Source organism: Epargyreus clarus, unplaced genomic scaffold (assembly GCF_041222505.1).
Source record: "Epargyreus clarus isolate Ecla_fem2 unplaced genomic scaffold, WU_Ecla_fem_2.2 ptg000032l, whole genome shotgun sequence".
In the NCBI taxonomy this organism is placed as follows: domain Eukaryota; kingdom Metazoa; phylum Arthropoda; class Insecta; order Lepidoptera; family Hesperiidae; genus Epargyreus; species Epargyreus clarus.
Window position 1 is genome coordinate 3906248 of NW_027332237.1, and position 18055 is coordinate 3924302.

Here is an 18055-nt window from a genome sequence, read left to right on the forward strand (position 1 = left end):
TATTCTTGTATATTTCACATTTATTTTCTTTCATTGATATAATTTTATGTAATGTGTATTTTTTATTCGATTCGTAACGAAAGTAGAAATATAAGATGCGTTTTTTAAAAATCTTGAAATTGAGTACGTATTTTTAATTAGATTGAAACTTGGCTTTAAAGATGACAAGAACATATAAAATTTTCATATATTTTATTTGGCAAACATAGTATAATGTTTAAAAAAGAATGACGTAGTTTTTGTATGCTAAAAAACTAACTTGTTGGAATAATCTGAAATACATAAGTAATATTTGTGGAATAAGATATAACTGCAAACGTTTACGAAACATGATCCGTTGTATCCATAGGTTACGTAGCATATTTAGGGAAGGAGTAAGGTTTAAATATGATTGATAGGGCGTAAGGGATGTAGTGACGTCACGCTTAATTAAAATTATATGTAATAAAACATTAATCTAATAAAAATGTAAGTTATTCTGTTATTAACTGTACAATAAATGAACAAAGTATCTGTGTAGTACATAAACAAAAATCTTACATTAAAAAAGATACAAGAAACAATTTAAACTACACACATTTGTGACGTCACAATATAAGGCTTACGCCCGTGTTTAATAATGGGGTAGATTGAATATTAATAACGGCCTTTACTTGATACAAAAATCAAGAGGATTTGACCCTAAACTTGCAACGTAATCTAAGGATAGATTAGAATATAAACGATAGATCGTTTGTACTTGCTCAATTTGAAAGAAAATATAGTCAGTCAATTATAATCATAATTATTATTGTGTGTCACGTGATGTCTACTTATTCTAACTCTCATATGAAAATATTGAGCAATATAAAAGTGAATTGCACAAACTAACAAATAATAGTGCCTATTGACTTAAAACAGTATTTAATAACTTTGTACCCTTATTTTATTTATTAATTTAATATTTAATTGTTGTTGTGCTTTATAGTGTAATGTAAGTATTATTATTATAAACTTTTAGTATAACGGTGAAATTGTTCATTTTTTGTTGTGTGGTAGAGGCGTTTCAATTTAGTCCTGAAAGGTACCAATACATCTGTGGCCGACCTCAGGTAGGATACTAATCTTATCTGGGGTTGATTACAGATGTCCATGGGTGGCAGTAACCACTTACCATCAAAATAATATATTAAAGTTTTCTAAAAAGTTTAACACTTTTTTCTGTTATAATTTATACTGTTCTTTCGCTATTTGAAAAAACTTTACTAATTTGAGAAAATATTTACATAAAGAAAAATATTTAACTATATGCCTAATCGAACAAAACAAAAAAATGAGCAATTTGACTGTACACTTAGATTTAAATTTGTAATCCTAGATTTAGTTAAACCATTTATGACCTATACCAATGAGTAATACTAGACAGTAATTTTCTAGGTAACGCTAGTGTACAGAGTTACAAAATGTTAGAAATTATAGCAATAATGTTTTAACAGTTACAAATAGTACAAAATATATGATTCTCTTTCATTTTTCCTTATAAATATTACATTAAAAACAAATTATTTGTTATTGTAACAGTTATTGTATACAAGTGTGTTGTATACAAGTGTAACAGTTACTTATATTATATATAATTTTACATTTTTGATAAAGATTACATTCAACATTATTGTAACATCTGTATACTACAGAATAATGTCTACAAATTAGTATATACCCATGTGTACATGGTCCGACAAACAACTTTATTGTTTAAACTGATTTACTTTAAATTATTATTTTTCTCTTTATTTCATATTATGAAACATAAATATCATCATTAAAATTACAATTTTCTCATTTTATCTTATTGATTTTAATATACTGAACATAAGTATTTATATAGTTTTGTTATAGAATACGTCCCCTGCAGTAATAATTCTAGTGATTGATGCAGCAGCTTTTAAAACTTACTTTTACCTTACTGCGGAAGGTAATGTTTTTCGAGCGTATGCATGTACATATGTCTCATTTGACGGCTTCACTAATTTTATCCTATATATCCCATATGTATAAGTTGTCGTCGTAAATAGAAGGAGTGCGTGTCTTATATTTTCAAGCCGTTTGGTTTTTTGTTTTTATAATATTCTCCACTTTGTCTTTGTATGTATGTATGGGTGTGTGATCTATTGCTCGTCAAGTTGTTTGTCGGAGCGTGTCCAGCGTACTATATTGAGAGAAATAGGTTAGTTTATTGTATAAGATAGACTAGGCTTCGTGCTTCCCGTTTTATTGTAATTACTTTTATGTACTAAATATGTTTATGTTGAACACAATACTCAAAAATAATCATAGGCTAAAGGGGTTTTTATCTCATTCACTTTCGCTGGGTCGTGTATAAATAAATCCATTTCCCTTAATTTTCAAATTGATTTTTTTATCATTTGCTCTCCCTGTTAACTGAACCATACAATAATGAAGTTTGGAAATAAAATAAAACTTGAATTAAACTTATGAAATCTTTCGTTTATTCAATACTTTGTACAATATTTTTTTTAATTCTAAAATTTATAAAATGTGGCTTAAATGCTCATACCAGTATCAACCGTATTTAAAAAAATATACACTCTGTGGAGTCAAGTGAGGTTTAAACCCCAAACAAATAATCTATTAAAGGTCCGTTATGTTTACAATTATACTTAACTTAATCGTATTAACAATTATTTATAGTCTTCTACTAATAATCTATCTATACTTCAATTTTAAATTATTTATAATTATGATTGAGATTATTAATTAATTATGCAAATAGACTTTTAATACATGACAAGAGTATTTGAACATTTTCACATACTTTCCGTGTAAATCCATATACACTGTTATCTGACTCACTTTCTGGGCTAGATCAGGTGTAGTTATCTAGTCCTCTGTACTTAACTACTTTGACAGAGCAATCAATATGAAGATGACATATTTAAGGAGTTTATTTGATAACCTTACCTACTGAAGGAAAAATGGTACAAAAATAGCAATACTTTATACAACACAATATAATAAAAATAATCTAATTTTGTTTGGTACCTCTTACAATTTTTGGTCAAAACTTAAATTATTATTTATTCTCACTATGTAATATTCAATTCAACTATATCTTTGTCACCACGCCAACAACAAAATTAACGGCGTTAAGTGATTTTATGTTATATTTTCTCGCTTTATTAAGTATTCCAACTTGAACGAACTCGACAGTAATGCACTAAATCATATAGTTAAATTATTTCCATATGCAATTTCCGTGATCTTAAAAAGTATCGTACCATACTATGACCGTAACCGTAAACGTACATAAGCGTTGTGTCTATCTCTACTCATGTGCACCGTGAGATTAGTATTTTTTCTTCCTAATATATTTATCTCGATTAATTCGCGGTTGAATGGACGTGTCGTTCATAGTACGGTCATAGTATGATACGGTATACTACATAATTATTTGAAACAGACAGTACAATTAACAATATGAATGAGATATAACGATGTACTCATGTTTTATGTACTCGTTAAAATAATTTTGAACCAAATAAAACAGTCCATAAACTATATAGAAAGTTTAGAGATTCAATAACTGTAATTTTATTATTTATCACAATACCAGTATGTAATATGTGGCTGTTATTCGATCTAGTTAAAAATATGTATATTAAAAATATGTAATTTGGAGGTGATACATTTTGTAAGAAGCTTTGTTCTAAATAGAATTTTGTCGTAGCAGATTGAATATTTGTTGTTATGTAATTATTTTTATACGGAATATTGATAAATGTTGCATTTTTGTGTAGATTAAAGATTTTAAGTTTGCAAGATAATTTGTTTTTCAATTTGACGTTCGAAATACTAAACTTCCAACTATAATTACAATTTCCCTGTCCTATCCAAAATACAATCAGTCCTGTATTATTCGTGTTATTAATGTTATTATAACTAGATACATTTTGCGAAAACAAACTCACAGAACCTGTATTTTTATATAGAGGCTTTGGTGACAGAAATGGTAATTTTTGTACGAATTTCACCAAGACATTTTATTAATTGTTGCCTTAATTTACTTTAAGCTTTACATTACATCGCGAAGACAAATTTATTCGTCACTTGGTTTTGAATCTCGTCACTTTTATATTGTTTTAAAATTTTAAGAACGTTTTCATGTCTCTTTTCCCAATTCTCGGGCGGAACCTTCGGCATTACCTTTACAGCGAAGGTATACGTCTCATTGATTTTAAACTGGGCTAAATGACCACTGAGAAGGATTTTGAAACCGTTTGGATTAACATTCATTATTTTAGCCATTGCACAGCAGACTAATCTTATCTCGCATGCCACTTCAGCGTAAAAACTATAGTAAAACTGTTTTCTATCCACAAGCTGTTGAACACGTTTTCCTATCTTCTTTGCGAATGCGTCGGCTATGTCAACGACACATGGATATGGAAACTTTGAGCACTTATTGTGTGCGAAGTAGTGTAAATATATTACTCTTCTGCTTTTAATGTGTAATTTTAATTTCCACGTCAGTAAGTATAATTCTTCTTGTGGCAAAGACTTTGAGAACTCAGTGAAAATTCGTCGGTATATCCGAATAACGTTCAAATAAGTCCCAATACCAGCTAATGTCTCGCTATGAAATGTGTTCAAAAAGTTGCTGTAAAATTGACGAGTTGTATAAACATCTTTATCCTGAACATTCCACGTCTGCAAGCATTTCTTAAGGATACCTCTGGCTAATTCTAGACTTGGATCTTTCCACGTCTTACTCTTAGTAGTCGCGATATACGTGGCCGTAAGGTCCCATTTTGCTTTCATAAGATCTCCCACTTCTTGCTTATCGTAAGTGAGTGCAAGTTTGTTTTCATACAGTACGGTCCGCACATGCTCATCAATAATGCGTTCTCGCATAAACTCTCTATCCATCGAATATATGTTGTCTTTCATGTGATTTATCACTCTGGTCTTGCGAACGAAATTAATTTTCTTATCTGAAAAACATCTTATAGCTTTCCAAGCGGTTTCTATGTAATCACCTCTAAAGGTATTAGGCATGTCGTCAGACACCAAAAGATCGAATACATCTCCATGATCTTGTTCATTCAAATCCGCTGTATATAATTTTAACACCTCATACAATTCCTTTTGTAAACAACCGTCTTCGTTCACCATTCTATCGAACAATTTTTTATACAAAAGCATTCGTAAAGATACATTGTTTGTTTTGTTCCAGACGATTAGAATGACTTTTGCTAAATCGTGTGAGCTGAAACACTTAAAAGCCAGCCGCAAACCGTGCTTCTGTATAGATACGGGTGAATCTATTATTTCGTCAATGAATTTAAACGCTTCAGTCATGGGCAACTCTACTAAGTAATTGTTAAATATCGGTAAACAAAAACGCACATAATCTCCTGTTATGTATTTAAGAATATTTGATAATGGGACAGCCGGTTTTGAAAGATAAGCCAAACGACAGATAGCTTTTCGCACTTGTAGTAAAAAATTATCTATTTCTCCGTACTCGATTTTTTTGTTTTCTGGTACATACTTTTCTAGCATAGAGATTTTTGACTTTTCGTCACCTAACAGTAACACGCCTACGACAGCCAATTTTAAGTTTCTATAAACTCTAATATAGAATGGAGCAGCCTTTAAAGAATCAAAGGATTCCAAAAAATATTTTAAGTACACTTCTGCGACATCATTTGGGAAATATACCTTAATTTTTTTGAAGAAGCAGGTTAGCCTGAACGGCCATCTGTATGCATTACACTGCACTTTTGATACGCTCTCGATAGCCTTTTGTGGATCACTTTTTAGGAAACGAACAAAATCTTCTTCAGTCATTGGTACAAATTTCTCTCTTAATACCGGATGATCTTGGTAGATATCCAAATTTGAATTCATGTAATTTAAGACTAATTCGGGACATTCTTTTTCATCTCTTCTAAAGCACCAAATTATGTTCCACACATAATATATTTCCTGGTGGATATCATCTTTGACTTTGTCATTAAGTGGTAGTTCAAGTAATTTTTGGATCTTATTAGCAAAAAAATTCAACCAATACTTGATAACAGCATAACGTCTATTCTCAGACAGTGCCTTTATGATATCACAAAAATCATAAAAGGCGCGTTCGTAGTCAATATACTCTTCGAGATCCTTTGTAAATTCCTTGCTGTTAAGAATGTAATATATCATTATTCTCATTGTGTATTCTTTAAGTTTCCAATTTGTGCTATGGGAGGAAAACACTTCTATGCTATAAAACAGGCTGTTCAGTGGTGTCCAACAGTCAGTATCGAAGGCATAAATATCATGTTTAGCGATTACCGCATCTAGAAAACTCATCTTGTGCTCTTCATTTTCGTTAATGTGCCTTTCATAATAATAATTTAATAATTTCTTCAAGTCCTCTTGACATCTGATAGTATCGACAAGAATGTTAACAATTTCGGATCTCTTATCGTTGTCTGGAGTTATGAATATATATTGTTTGATTCCTGTAAATGCTTTGTCGAAGCTTACAAATTTGTACCAAATATAGTCGTTTCCGCTGCCGAATAATTCCTTCTCACCCTCTATGTGACGTAAGGCCCATTCCTCCTTTTCTTCAGTTGTAAACATTTCAAAATAATTCAGATTATAAAACTCAATATTCATTTCAAATAATTCGTCTTCATATTTAGAACAAAACAGTTGTTTTAGGAATTCAAATATTTCAGTTGGTGGTATCACACCCAAAATGAATTTATACGAGTTATAAAAATCCATCGACCAAAACTGTGAGGCTTTGCTCGGCAATAATAGTACTGCCATCTTTTTAATATCTTCACTTACGAAGTATTTTACTAGCATGCTTATATTTAGTTTGTTAATATAATACAAAGCATGTTTCCAAACTCTATCTTTATGTCTTTTTAAGATATCTCTTGAGATTCTTATTCCTAATCTTGTGAGACTGCCAGGTTGTATGTCATCATTTATGTCGTACTTTTCTAATATGTCTAAATAATCTTCCATAGACACAAAATACAAGAAGCGGAGTTCGTGTATTACATTGTGTTTATATTCATCGTCATGCATTTCAATGTAGGCTATAGCAAGCGAGACTGAATTTCCAATAAAAAATTTAAGACGTTTAGCATCGTCGAAATAATAAAAATAATCGCCCTTTATTAGGTCCATTTTAAAGGACTCTGGAGTATACATCAAGAATTTCAATGCAAATATTTCCAGTTTCACATTAATACAATAGGAATAAAAACAGATAACTCTATCTTCGTTTCTTACGTACAACGATATCGCTGTAAGCATCTTCTTTTTCATTCTCTGAGACATATATGGGAATATATGGTAATGCAGGTAAGTAGGGTTTATGATGTGTGAGAAGTTATCTTCAAATATCCAAGGAATTTTAAGTGCTCGCGTTACGTACAAGTTATTTCCACTCTTTAGCATTGTTATAATGTAATCTAAATCTTTATTCTTCGCGGCTAAATCTATTTTAAACAGTTTGTCAATGTCTGACTCTTCATCTTCATTTACATCATTATAATGTGTTTTATTACCTTCTGCTTCTATAACTTTTAGATTGAGTTCACGATGTTTTTCTCCGAGATTTTTTCCACTCAGGTTCAACATTTTGAGCCTAGAAAATAAGATAAATTATTTTTTAAACGTTATCACCATATCCAAACTATCACAATAATAAAACAAATTGAGCGTACATAGAAAAGTATTTGACTTCATAGGTGCTATTTCAATACGTAACTAAGTAGTTTAATAACTACTCATTAACGTTGACACAATATAACACTTGAAATAATGTATTTGAAATAAACTTTATGATGAATAACATTACACATTAATAAATAGGAAAAACCGCACGGAAACACTCTGATCCTCAACTTGACATTTATTTTAATGTGTAATGATTCATAATTATTTATATGCGAATATATCTTACACGTACAGTCACAAGCATAAATTAACTGACACTGCCATATAAAAATATAAAAAAGCGCTAAACCAAAGCTGTTTAGTAGGTGTGTACTGATAGATGTGCATACAAATTATATATGTAAAGATACCTAAAACGAGAAAGATATTTTGTCAGATATTTTTGCAAACTATCGAATTGACTATATTTATCCATACAATTGAGTTGTCATTGTAAATGCTTACAGAAACGTAATATAATCAATTAACGGCCACATAGGTACCTATATTTGCTCTTGAAGAAGGAACACATTGTTTTGGAACGAATGTCATCACTTTAATATGCTGCTTATGAAGGATTATATATTTTTATTTTATCCGTATCTTTCTGATAAATTCTTGGGGCAGATATTATTGCTGATCTATTCATAGCAATATATTTAATTTCGTGACTGTACAGTATATTAAATACTTACATACATTGGTTTAACCCGGCATGATAAGCAATCTGTCAAAATATTATGAAATATTTTAACAGATAAGAGATATATTTTTGTGACGTCACAAATAATGGTGACTTTTAGATATATTATGTCCCATGTGTATATAACACGCATTTTATTAGGTATTTGGACACTATTTTGAAGTTTATTGACTTCAAAATAGATATCAACATTCAACATCATGACATATCTGTCAAAATCATCAATTATATTTGTTATATTTTTTTTAATATAAAAGTAACAAACGAGCACGTGGAACATCTGTTTGTATGTGGCCTCTGACACCCATAATGTGGCAGATCCCTGTGGTTGGACTCCAGCGGCATCATCAGAAAGGGATACACACTCTTCCGAGGAATTCTAGCATTTTACTCAAAGGTGGCGGTATTAATAACGGTATTTCCAAGGTTAACTTTAAAATTAGGTAAATGTGTACGTATAAAAATAGATTCACTTCGATAATGGAGGCGATTACGTGTAGCGAGAATAAAATGTAGGCACTTACCACGTTACTGCTTATGTAATGAACTTGCGAATATAAAGTATTTCACGCGGGGAAAATATTTTTACATATAATTACCTATATACGGGAATATATTTATTTTTAGGTATTTATACATATTGATATTTCTTGTGACTATATATTTTAATTTGCTGCGTACTTACATACTTATCTAGAATATTCTTTATGTAGATAGGTACTATGATAGGTACCCATGGTAGAAGATCCCGATATAAAACGCCCTTCACCGAACTTCTTAATGGATGAAACGCTTTTTATATCAAATTAAATGTCTCAAAAAGTATATTGCAAATGGGATGACTAAAAAATTTCAGTCCAGAATAGTTTTTTTTTTTCTTAAAAAAAAACACTTCGTTAATGGAAAAATCAACAAAAACCTCCTAGAATACAATTGAATCAGTTAATAATATATGTAGAAAACAATAACAAATTTTGATATAGCCACAGTGCGTTTGTGATGTTTGAATGTGCGTATGTGTGTACACACACACATACGCACATTCAAACATTGTGTACCATCGTTAATTAATTTGTAAATAATATGCAAACGATCGTCACAGTCCTTGGGTAGGCCAACTTGTTTACCCGTTTACACCCGCCTACCCAAGGGTTGTGACAGGAAAAGAATAGTCAACCTAACATTTGCATATTCTATAGGCTGCATTCTTTCGATTGGTATGTAGTTTGTCCAAAAATCAGACCGGTGAAATTGTTAAGAATTTTTTTTTTTAACCGACTTCAAAAAACATAAGATGCTCGACCTAACATAAAATAGGTTACTTTTTTTTATAATATAGGAGTAGCAGATGAGCATGCAGTCCATCTGATGGTAAGTGGGCATTGCCGCCCATGGACATCTGTAATCAACCCCATATAGGATTAGGTATTCCTACCTGAGGTCATAGATGCGCCGCTACCCCTGAGGACTAAGCTGGAACGCCTCGGAAAAGTATGTCTTCTTTACTAAACCCTTCAAAACTGAACACAGCAGCGCCTAACACTGCTGTTATTAGGCAGAAATAGGTGTGGTTACTTCAATTATTGTACCAATGCGGTAGAACCACTAAGATCTACCAGTGTGTATTTAAAGTGGTGGTAAGTGATTCAATGATAAGGAAAGTTAAATTTATAAGATATTAACTGCATAGGGAGATCTTTCAGACTCGGTGGTCATGTGTGGGGAGCGGCCATACTCCAGCAATCGGATTTTGGAGCTTGTATATATTGAACATGTTGAGAAAACGGATAGCGTGATTCAGTAACATATGGCGCTATCACTTGACGAGTTACTGGAAGTCGATACAATATCATAGAGAAAAAATAAATTAGAAGAGGATAAAATAAAATGTATAATAATAGCAAAAAAAGCTTTATTTAGTACAAGCATAAAATATATTATTGTGTAAATACGAATAAAATTATACTTAATAAAATATATAATTAATAAAATTACTTTAAAACTTAATAAAAACACTTTAAAACTACGTATACATTTATTGGAAGGCGGAGATTTACAAATGTGGCGTGTCGCGATAAGGCGGAAAGAAGGTCAAATCTTCCAAAAATTGAAATTTGTAACTATGCAGTAAAACATCATTTAGCTGTATTTGCTGTCTTCATCGAAAGAAATACAAGATATGATAATAAGTACAGAAATCAAATGAACATACAACCAGTTCCAAAATATGAAACTATTATAATTATTTTTCGCCGGTTCGGATCGAACCCCATTAATGGACCCGTAGTAGTAAGACGACACGTTACATTATATATTTTAACGATTAATATAAAAATAAGATTTTATTTTATTGTTAAACCTAACGATTAGACAGACGGCTACCTGATAGAAAGTAGTCAACGCTGTCTATGGACATTTGCAACAATAGAGGAGTCGCGAATGCATCGCCGCTAAGTATGAGAGCTCTTTTTGCACCTTTTTTGAAGAGCCCGATTTCATAGCGCTCCGGGAATACCTCGGGAGGAAGCTGAATGAATGAACTCCTGAAGAATGCTTCAGGAGGAATATTTAATACTGTAACGATTAGTGTATAAAATAACAAATACATTTACTTTTAACATGTAGGTGGATATTGTAAGGATACGCATTGAAGCGTATTTACAAAATGCCCTTGTTTATTTACACAAATTTTGTGTACAAGAAGCTTTGTACTTCATCATCTTTAAATTTCTGTACTGTTTTGAGGATCCTGGTATGGATTTCTTTGAATTCTGCCAGTGCTTTCGGATTTAGGATAATCAAGGTAAGCATATGAGTTTCCTTCATTCCTACGTTTGCCAAAGATTCGCAAAACATCATATTAAAATATGCATATTGTACTGAATTTGGCTTAATACGCGCCAGTCCAGCTTTTAATAAACTAGCAATGTCCCGTAGAAAGACTGTGTAAAACTGTTTTTTATCTACAAGTTCTTTTACAAAAGTACCAATTTGTTTAGCGAAATTTACAGAAATTTGTTCAGGAGTGACATCTTCATGATTTTCGCCACGGTCGTACTCTCCAATTTCACTATTTAGAGCGTATATTACTAATTGTAATTCCCAGACAGTTAAATACATTTCAGTAATCGGCAACGTTTTCTGTAACGTATCAAGAATATGTTGAATAATAGGTACAGAGTTTTCTTTGTAAAACGCAAGGCTTTTGCCTTTTATAGTTTGAACAAAACCGAAATAAAATTTTCGGGATATAAACTTTTCGTTATGTAATTCATTCCATATTATTCGACATTTTTCAAAAATGTAACTCATTAACTTTAAGTTTTCTTCCATTTCGTCTCTGTTCCGGTAATGGCAAATATATGTTGCTGTAAGGTTCCATTTTGCATCACACAGCATTTCCATCTCATGCATTTCGTGTGGGCGCAACCTTTTGTTAACTAGAATTTCGTCAATATGTTCTTCAATTATTCGTTTATAGATAAATTCTCTATTTACTAAAGTACTCTCTCTTTCGATTTTATTTATTATTAAAATTTGACGACTTATGTTGTGTAGCTTCTGAGGTAGTTTGATTATCATGTCCCAGCAAGTCTGCAAGTAATCGTCTACGAATCTGTCTGGCAATTGATAAGAGCATATCACATTGAATATATCATTATGATAACCCTTGTGTAGATCTGATGTAAAGAACTTTAAAACTTCGTAAAGTTCTGCCTGCGTATCATGGTCTGCATCTATTAATTTATTAAATAATGATTTGTAAATAAGCAACCGCAAGGAAACGTTTTTCGACTTTTTCCAAACCTTCACGACTAGATCCTTTAAATTATTAATGGTATAACATCTGAAAGCTATGCGCAAGCTATGTTTTTGCACGGATAGTGGTGCGTTTAAAGTAGCTTCAGTAAATTCGATCGCCTTGGACAACGGAAAATTTGCCAGATACATATTGAACATCGGCAAACAATAGCGTACATAATCCCCTTTTATATATTGTAGTACATTTTGCAAAGGCACGGGAGGTCGGGAATAACCAACGAGCCTACATATGGCTTCTTGTATATAAAGTAAATTGCTATCATTAGCTCCGTGATCAATTTTAGCAGCAACAGGTTGATATTTTTCCATCAAACTGATTTTTAAACTTTCATCTCCTAACACAAATATAGCATACACTGCAGTACTGATAAGATTGTAACTATTGTAATTATCTGATAATTTTGGAAGCCAATGATGGAAAAAGTTGGTATATTCTTTCGCCACATCGTTAGGAAAGTAAACCTTCAGTTTCCTGAAAACTCTGTTAAATCTTTTAGGCCAATAATTAATATTCTCTGCCAGGACAGATAAAATTTGTACCGATAGATTTGCATCTTTTTTTAGTAAGCGAAGTATATCCTCGGAAGTTACAATTCGAGGTTCTTCAATTTTAGACTCAGGTGAATGAAATTCCATAAATTTTGTTACAATTTTTGGACAATCTTCGTCTCTTTTATGAAAAGTACTTAAAAGATTATTAATATTGTACACATATTGTACAAGTTTCTCTCTTAGTTTCTTTTTGTGTAGATCTTGTTCGAATGGTTCAAGTTTATCCACAAATAACTTTAGTATATACTGAAAGACTATTTCAGACTTATCCTTGCCCATTTTTTCTAATAATAACTGGAAATACGAATAATTTACATCCAGATCAATAAAATCTTTTAAGGCCTTTGGCAAATCCTTGTTGTGTAGTATATGACAAGCTACAGCTATCGCCTGAAACACCTTGTTACTACTGTAGTTACCTACATTGTATAATTTCAAACTGTAGAAAAGTTTATTAAGTGATTCCCAACATTCAATATTGAATTCAAACACATTATGTTTATGTAGTACCTTGTTTAGAAAATTTTCTTTTTCATAGCTTTTTTCATTTACGTGTCTATCATAGTAGTAGTTGAGTAACTTTATCAAATCATTTTGGTCTTTAGCGGATTCTACAAGTATGTTCAACATATTTGAACGTTTGTCTGGTGTGATCATGATGCATTTCTTTATTTCTACGAAAGCTTTGTCGAATTCGACAAACTTGTACCAATTGTAATCATTCCCATTCCCGAGAATCTCTTTTTCGCTGTTTATGTGACGAAAAGCCCATAATTCTCTTTCGTTTATTGGTAACATATTGTAGTACTTTAAGTCATAAAAATTGATGGCCATTTCAAATTCTTCATTTGGATACTTGCAGCTAAACATTTGTTTTACATATTCAAATTTTTCATTTATTGGAATTAAATCCAACACGTAACTATAGGCATCACAAAAATCTTTTCGCCAAAATTCTGCAACATTGTCAGGCATTAAATGAGGTATAAATTTTTTCACATCATCACTTGTACTGTGTTTTGTTAACATGCTCTTGTTTAGTTTGTTTACATATAGTAGTGGGTTGTTCAAAACTCTGTTCTTATGTTTCATCATAATATCCTTGGAAATTCTGATTCCAAACCTACTTAACGAATTGGGGTTGTCTACATCGACAGACTCATAGTTTTCCAGGATATCCAAATACTTTTCATTGCATACAGTGTATAAGAATCTCAGGTTATGAGTAATATATTGTTTTTGCCTCTGATTGGCTTCAATGTAATTGATACCCAGCAAAAAAGAATTACCGATGAAGTTTTTTAAAGTCTTTTGTGTATCAAAGTAATCAAATAAGTTCACCTCTTGATTTTTTATTGTATCTAATTTAAATTCTTCTGAAGTGAAAGTCAAAAATTTCATAGCCATACTAGACATTTTATTGTTCATGCAGTATGTATAAAAGGAAGCAGCTCTATCTTTGTTTCTAATATACATTGATATTGTTGATAGTGTTTTCGTTATCATTTTCAAGGACATGAAAGGAAAAATGTTGTCATGAAGGTTTTCAGTATTAATAACATGACTGTAAGTGTCTTCATATAACCACACACATTTGAGAGCTCTTGAAATATATAAACTGTCTCCTGCCTTTAGAACTTCAACAATATAATCAACATCTTTATATTGAGATGCAATATCTATTTTGTACAATTTATCTATATCTGTAGTCTCTTCTTCGTGTTTCATATCCCCAAAATCCTGTTTGTTAGCTACCACATCTGCAACTTTAGAGTTAAGCTCTCGATGTCTCTCTCCTAAGTTCTTTCCTGTTAATACCACCATCTTGGTAATGCTGCTCTGTAATAAATTGAACAAATTCATTATTATATTAAATTTATTATTTATGTATTTTTATTTTTAGGGCTTATTAATTAGCAGGGTTGTCAATTAAAAATGTTTATCAATATGCTCATAAGCATAAGAAACTTGAAAATTATTTCAAAATCAGATAGTCGTTAAGTATATACTAATCAACGATAAGTATATAATAATCATAAATTTATGTAACAATACATAGATATTCTGATAAATAAATAGAATAGTTCCATAAAATATATATTATTCAGAATTACTGACAATTTTCTTATCAATGCGTATCACTAATTAAAAGCACATATAATTTCCTATTTCTTTTTTGCAAAATAAACTGCAATTATGTTTTAGAAACCTCATCATTTAGACATATTAGAAATGACTACATAATTATATGTAATGTGCAAAAAGATTCTTCCATTAAATTTTAGTTTTAATTCCGTATATAGTGGTAAAATGAAGGTGGTAGGACACTTTGTCGTCACTGCCGCTGCTTCTGTTACTGCCTATAGTCGTCACAATTTAATAGGCCCATTTTGACTTATGCCATCCTAATGCCATAAAATTTTTGAACTAACTTTGTATGAACGTATAACATGTAATTGGAAAGTCAAATTCTTCTAAATATATAATAACGCAATAATTTGTAAACAAGCATAATTAATAAAATTTATAAATTGTATTACACATTTTAATTCAGTTAAAATTATCATAGGGCGTTGTTGCAATATTACATCATTTGACTAATTTGGAAGTTTACACTCATTTCCGGCTACAGCATGCGGCTTCAAACCATTTGGAAGAAACCCTAATCGATTAACTTTTAAATAATCGAAACTTAGAATTACCAATCACTAATTATTTGTCCCTTTATAAGATAACAACAATAAAATAATCGAGACTTTGTTCCTTAGTGAATGATAAAATGAAAAAAAATTTGATACTTCTGAAATTAAATCTTTAAGTTATGAAATAATTTATTTTCTTTTCTCCTTTTTACTGTATTTTACTAGATGATTTAGAGAGATATTAAACAAATAATCTGTTAACAAAATATTAAGTATTCTACACAATACGATATGGGCTTTTAATTGATTTGTCGTAAAAATCGGTTTCTTTGGATATCGAATCGGTCCTTTGGGTGAGCAAAGCATCTGTGATCAACCTGAAGTAGGAACCTAAGTTTTTCTGGGGTTGAATACAAATGCCCATGGGGAGTCTTAGCTACATGCCAATAGGAGGACTCCATGCTCATTTGCGATTTCAATATAAAATATATATATAAAAAACATAAATAGGTCATAGCTGCCTTTACCTTCAGTAATTTATTTATTTATTTTGAAGGAGGTAGAACCCTTTGTGGTTTGACTCCGGCGGCACACCTATTTCTACCTAATAATAGCAGTGTTAGGAGCTGCTGTGTTGTGGTTTGAAGGGTGTGGTAAGTGAGGCAGACTTTTCCGAGGCGTTCCAGCTTAGTCCTCATGGGTAGCGGCGCATCTGTGGCCTACCTCAAATAGGAATATCTAATCCTATCTGGGGTTGATTATAGATGTCCATGGGCGGCAGTAGCCACTTACCATCAGTGGACTGCATGCTCGTCTGCTACTCTTATATTATAAAAAAAAAATCATATCTTACAAAATGTAAAACTATTCATGGTGCAACATTAGTCGCAATTCATCCACATTTTTGCTCACACTGTTTTTCCTCATGGCAGTCACTTTACTGTTTCGTTCAAATTAAAATCTCATTCTTAATTCGAGGGCGCAAGGTTCAAATCACAGTTTAGTGTGATAGGTAAAGATCAAACCGCTGGATGAGATCATGCAAATAAACTTCCCTAAGAATCACATTCTCACGAACACTCACAGATTATATAAAAATATTTAATCACATACCTGAACGTTTATGTTGAAACTTGTGAGTCTTTTCAGAAATATCTACTGTATTTGTAAAAACACCGGGCAACGCCCATATATTTATCACAAACATACGTGTTATATTCGTATCTATGTCTAATCCATTACTTCACTGTAATCTAATCCTAATTTTGCGCACTCATAGAGCGAATTTTATTCATTTTGTAAGATAGAAGATTATTTACTTTTCAATTTGACGTTGACAATATTGACATTTTATACTTGTCAATACTGACATTACTGACACAATTACACAGACTATCTTTTCTAAAGTTAAAAAATAGCTATGCGTTCCTTCGTATTGTTTATGCGCTTCGTTCAAGGTCTTAGGGCTCGAACACAAAACTGCGATGCGACGCGATGCGAATTCGCAACGCAGAAAATTGCGATGCGAATTGCTGCGATGCGATATCGTGCGGCGTAGCGTCTCTCAGGGTGACGAACAACAACAACCACTGTGCGATGCGAATCAATTCGCAAGTTCTTGCGATGCGTCGAGGGAGCTCGCAGATTTTTGCGATGCGACGTCGCATCGCAGTTTTGTGTACGAACCCTTAGTTCAAGGTTCAACTTTGAGGATCAACTTTGACGAAATTTGCTTGTTATAAAATTCCATCAAGTAGATAAGAAAACACAAATATTGATGATTGACAAAATAATGGTCGGTAATTTGTTTAATACAGACAAGCTCCTCAAATGCTTAGTATTTTTTTATTTTTATTGGTGTGTGACGTGAATATAATGATCAGTAGGTTACTATACTCTTTGATCACGATAATCCTTTGATAATCGTATACCATAATCAGACTGATGACAGCTTTTTATGGGTTCAAAAATATCTTATTAAAATCAAAGATAAATTAGGGGAAACATGACCATAAACCAGAACAATATTTAATGGTGCGGTACTTTACAACATTGACATATCCAACACGCTTTTCTATAAACAATAAGCCAATTCTAAAGAAACAATTCTCAATAACCACGCCATAGTTTTAGACATTCTCTCATCTGTCTTTCCTGTTATCGTTACGGAGGTCCTCAACAATTTCTCAGGGTAGAGTAAGGGATTTCCTTAGGGGTCCGGGGAACGGAGGTAGCTTGGCAGACACAAGTTAAATACCTAGGATGTAGCATCGATCGCTCGTTGCGTATAACCCTACAGGTGGAGCACTCGATCCACAAGGCCCGAGTGGCCCGAGCGATGTTCCGCCCGGTGCTTACATCCAAGTTACCATTGCGAACGAAACTATGTATCTACAAGACCTATATTCGTTCCCGACTCTTCTACGCAGCGCCGGCATGGTACGCGTTGGTCTCTAGGTCGAACCGGTAGCGTCTCCAGGCACGGCAGAACCTACCCTTGCGAGCGATTTCAAATTGAGTAACTTTGGAAATGAATGAATAATAATGTTTGCTTAATAAAGATTTCGTAATTATTCAACTAAATTGTTAAACGTGTACCGTTTAAGTA

At 32.0% G+C, this 18055-nt stretch overlaps 1 protein-coding gene and 1 long non-coding RNA gene across 3 annotated transcripts; both read right to left on the minus strand.

Moving 5' to 3' along the window:
* Window positions 1-1733: 1733 nt before the first annotated feature.
* On the minus strand, window positions 1734-8617 carry LOC140755171 (uncharacterized). Its single transcript, XR_012103741.1, has 2 exons — window positions 7737-8617; window positions 1734-7657 (listed from the first exon to the last, which is right to left on the minus strand). It is a non-coding gene; the product is annotated as an uncharacterized LOC140755171 (long non-coding RNA).
* A 1830-nt stretch (window positions 8618-10447) lies between these two features.
* LOC140755170 (uncharacterized) lies at window positions 10448-16793 on the minus strand. 2 transcript variants are annotated; one of them, XM_073090380.1, is made up of 2 exons: window positions 16561-16793; window positions 10448-14644 (listed from the first exon to the last, which is right to left on the minus strand). In XM_073090380.1, the coding sequence occupies exon 2, from the start codon at window positions 14627-14629 to the stop codon at window positions 11111-11113; it is 3519 nt and encodes a 1172-aa protein (XP_072946481.1). In that variant the 5' UTR covers window positions 14630-14644; window positions 16561-16793; the 3' UTR covers window positions 10448-11110. The 2 variants fall into 2 exon arrangements, with proteins under 2 accessions (XP_072946481.1, XP_072946482.1); XM_073090381.1 differs by lacking the exon at window positions 16561-16793 and adding an exon at window positions 16301-16451.
* Window positions 16794-18055: the final 1262 nt, after the last annotated feature.

Bases quoted from the DNA above. Each gene is read 5' to 3' on its own strand.
- LOC140755170 (XM_073090380.1), bottom strand. From the start codon at position 14,629: ATGGTGGTATTAACAGGAAAGAACTTAGGAGAGAGACATCGAGAGCTT.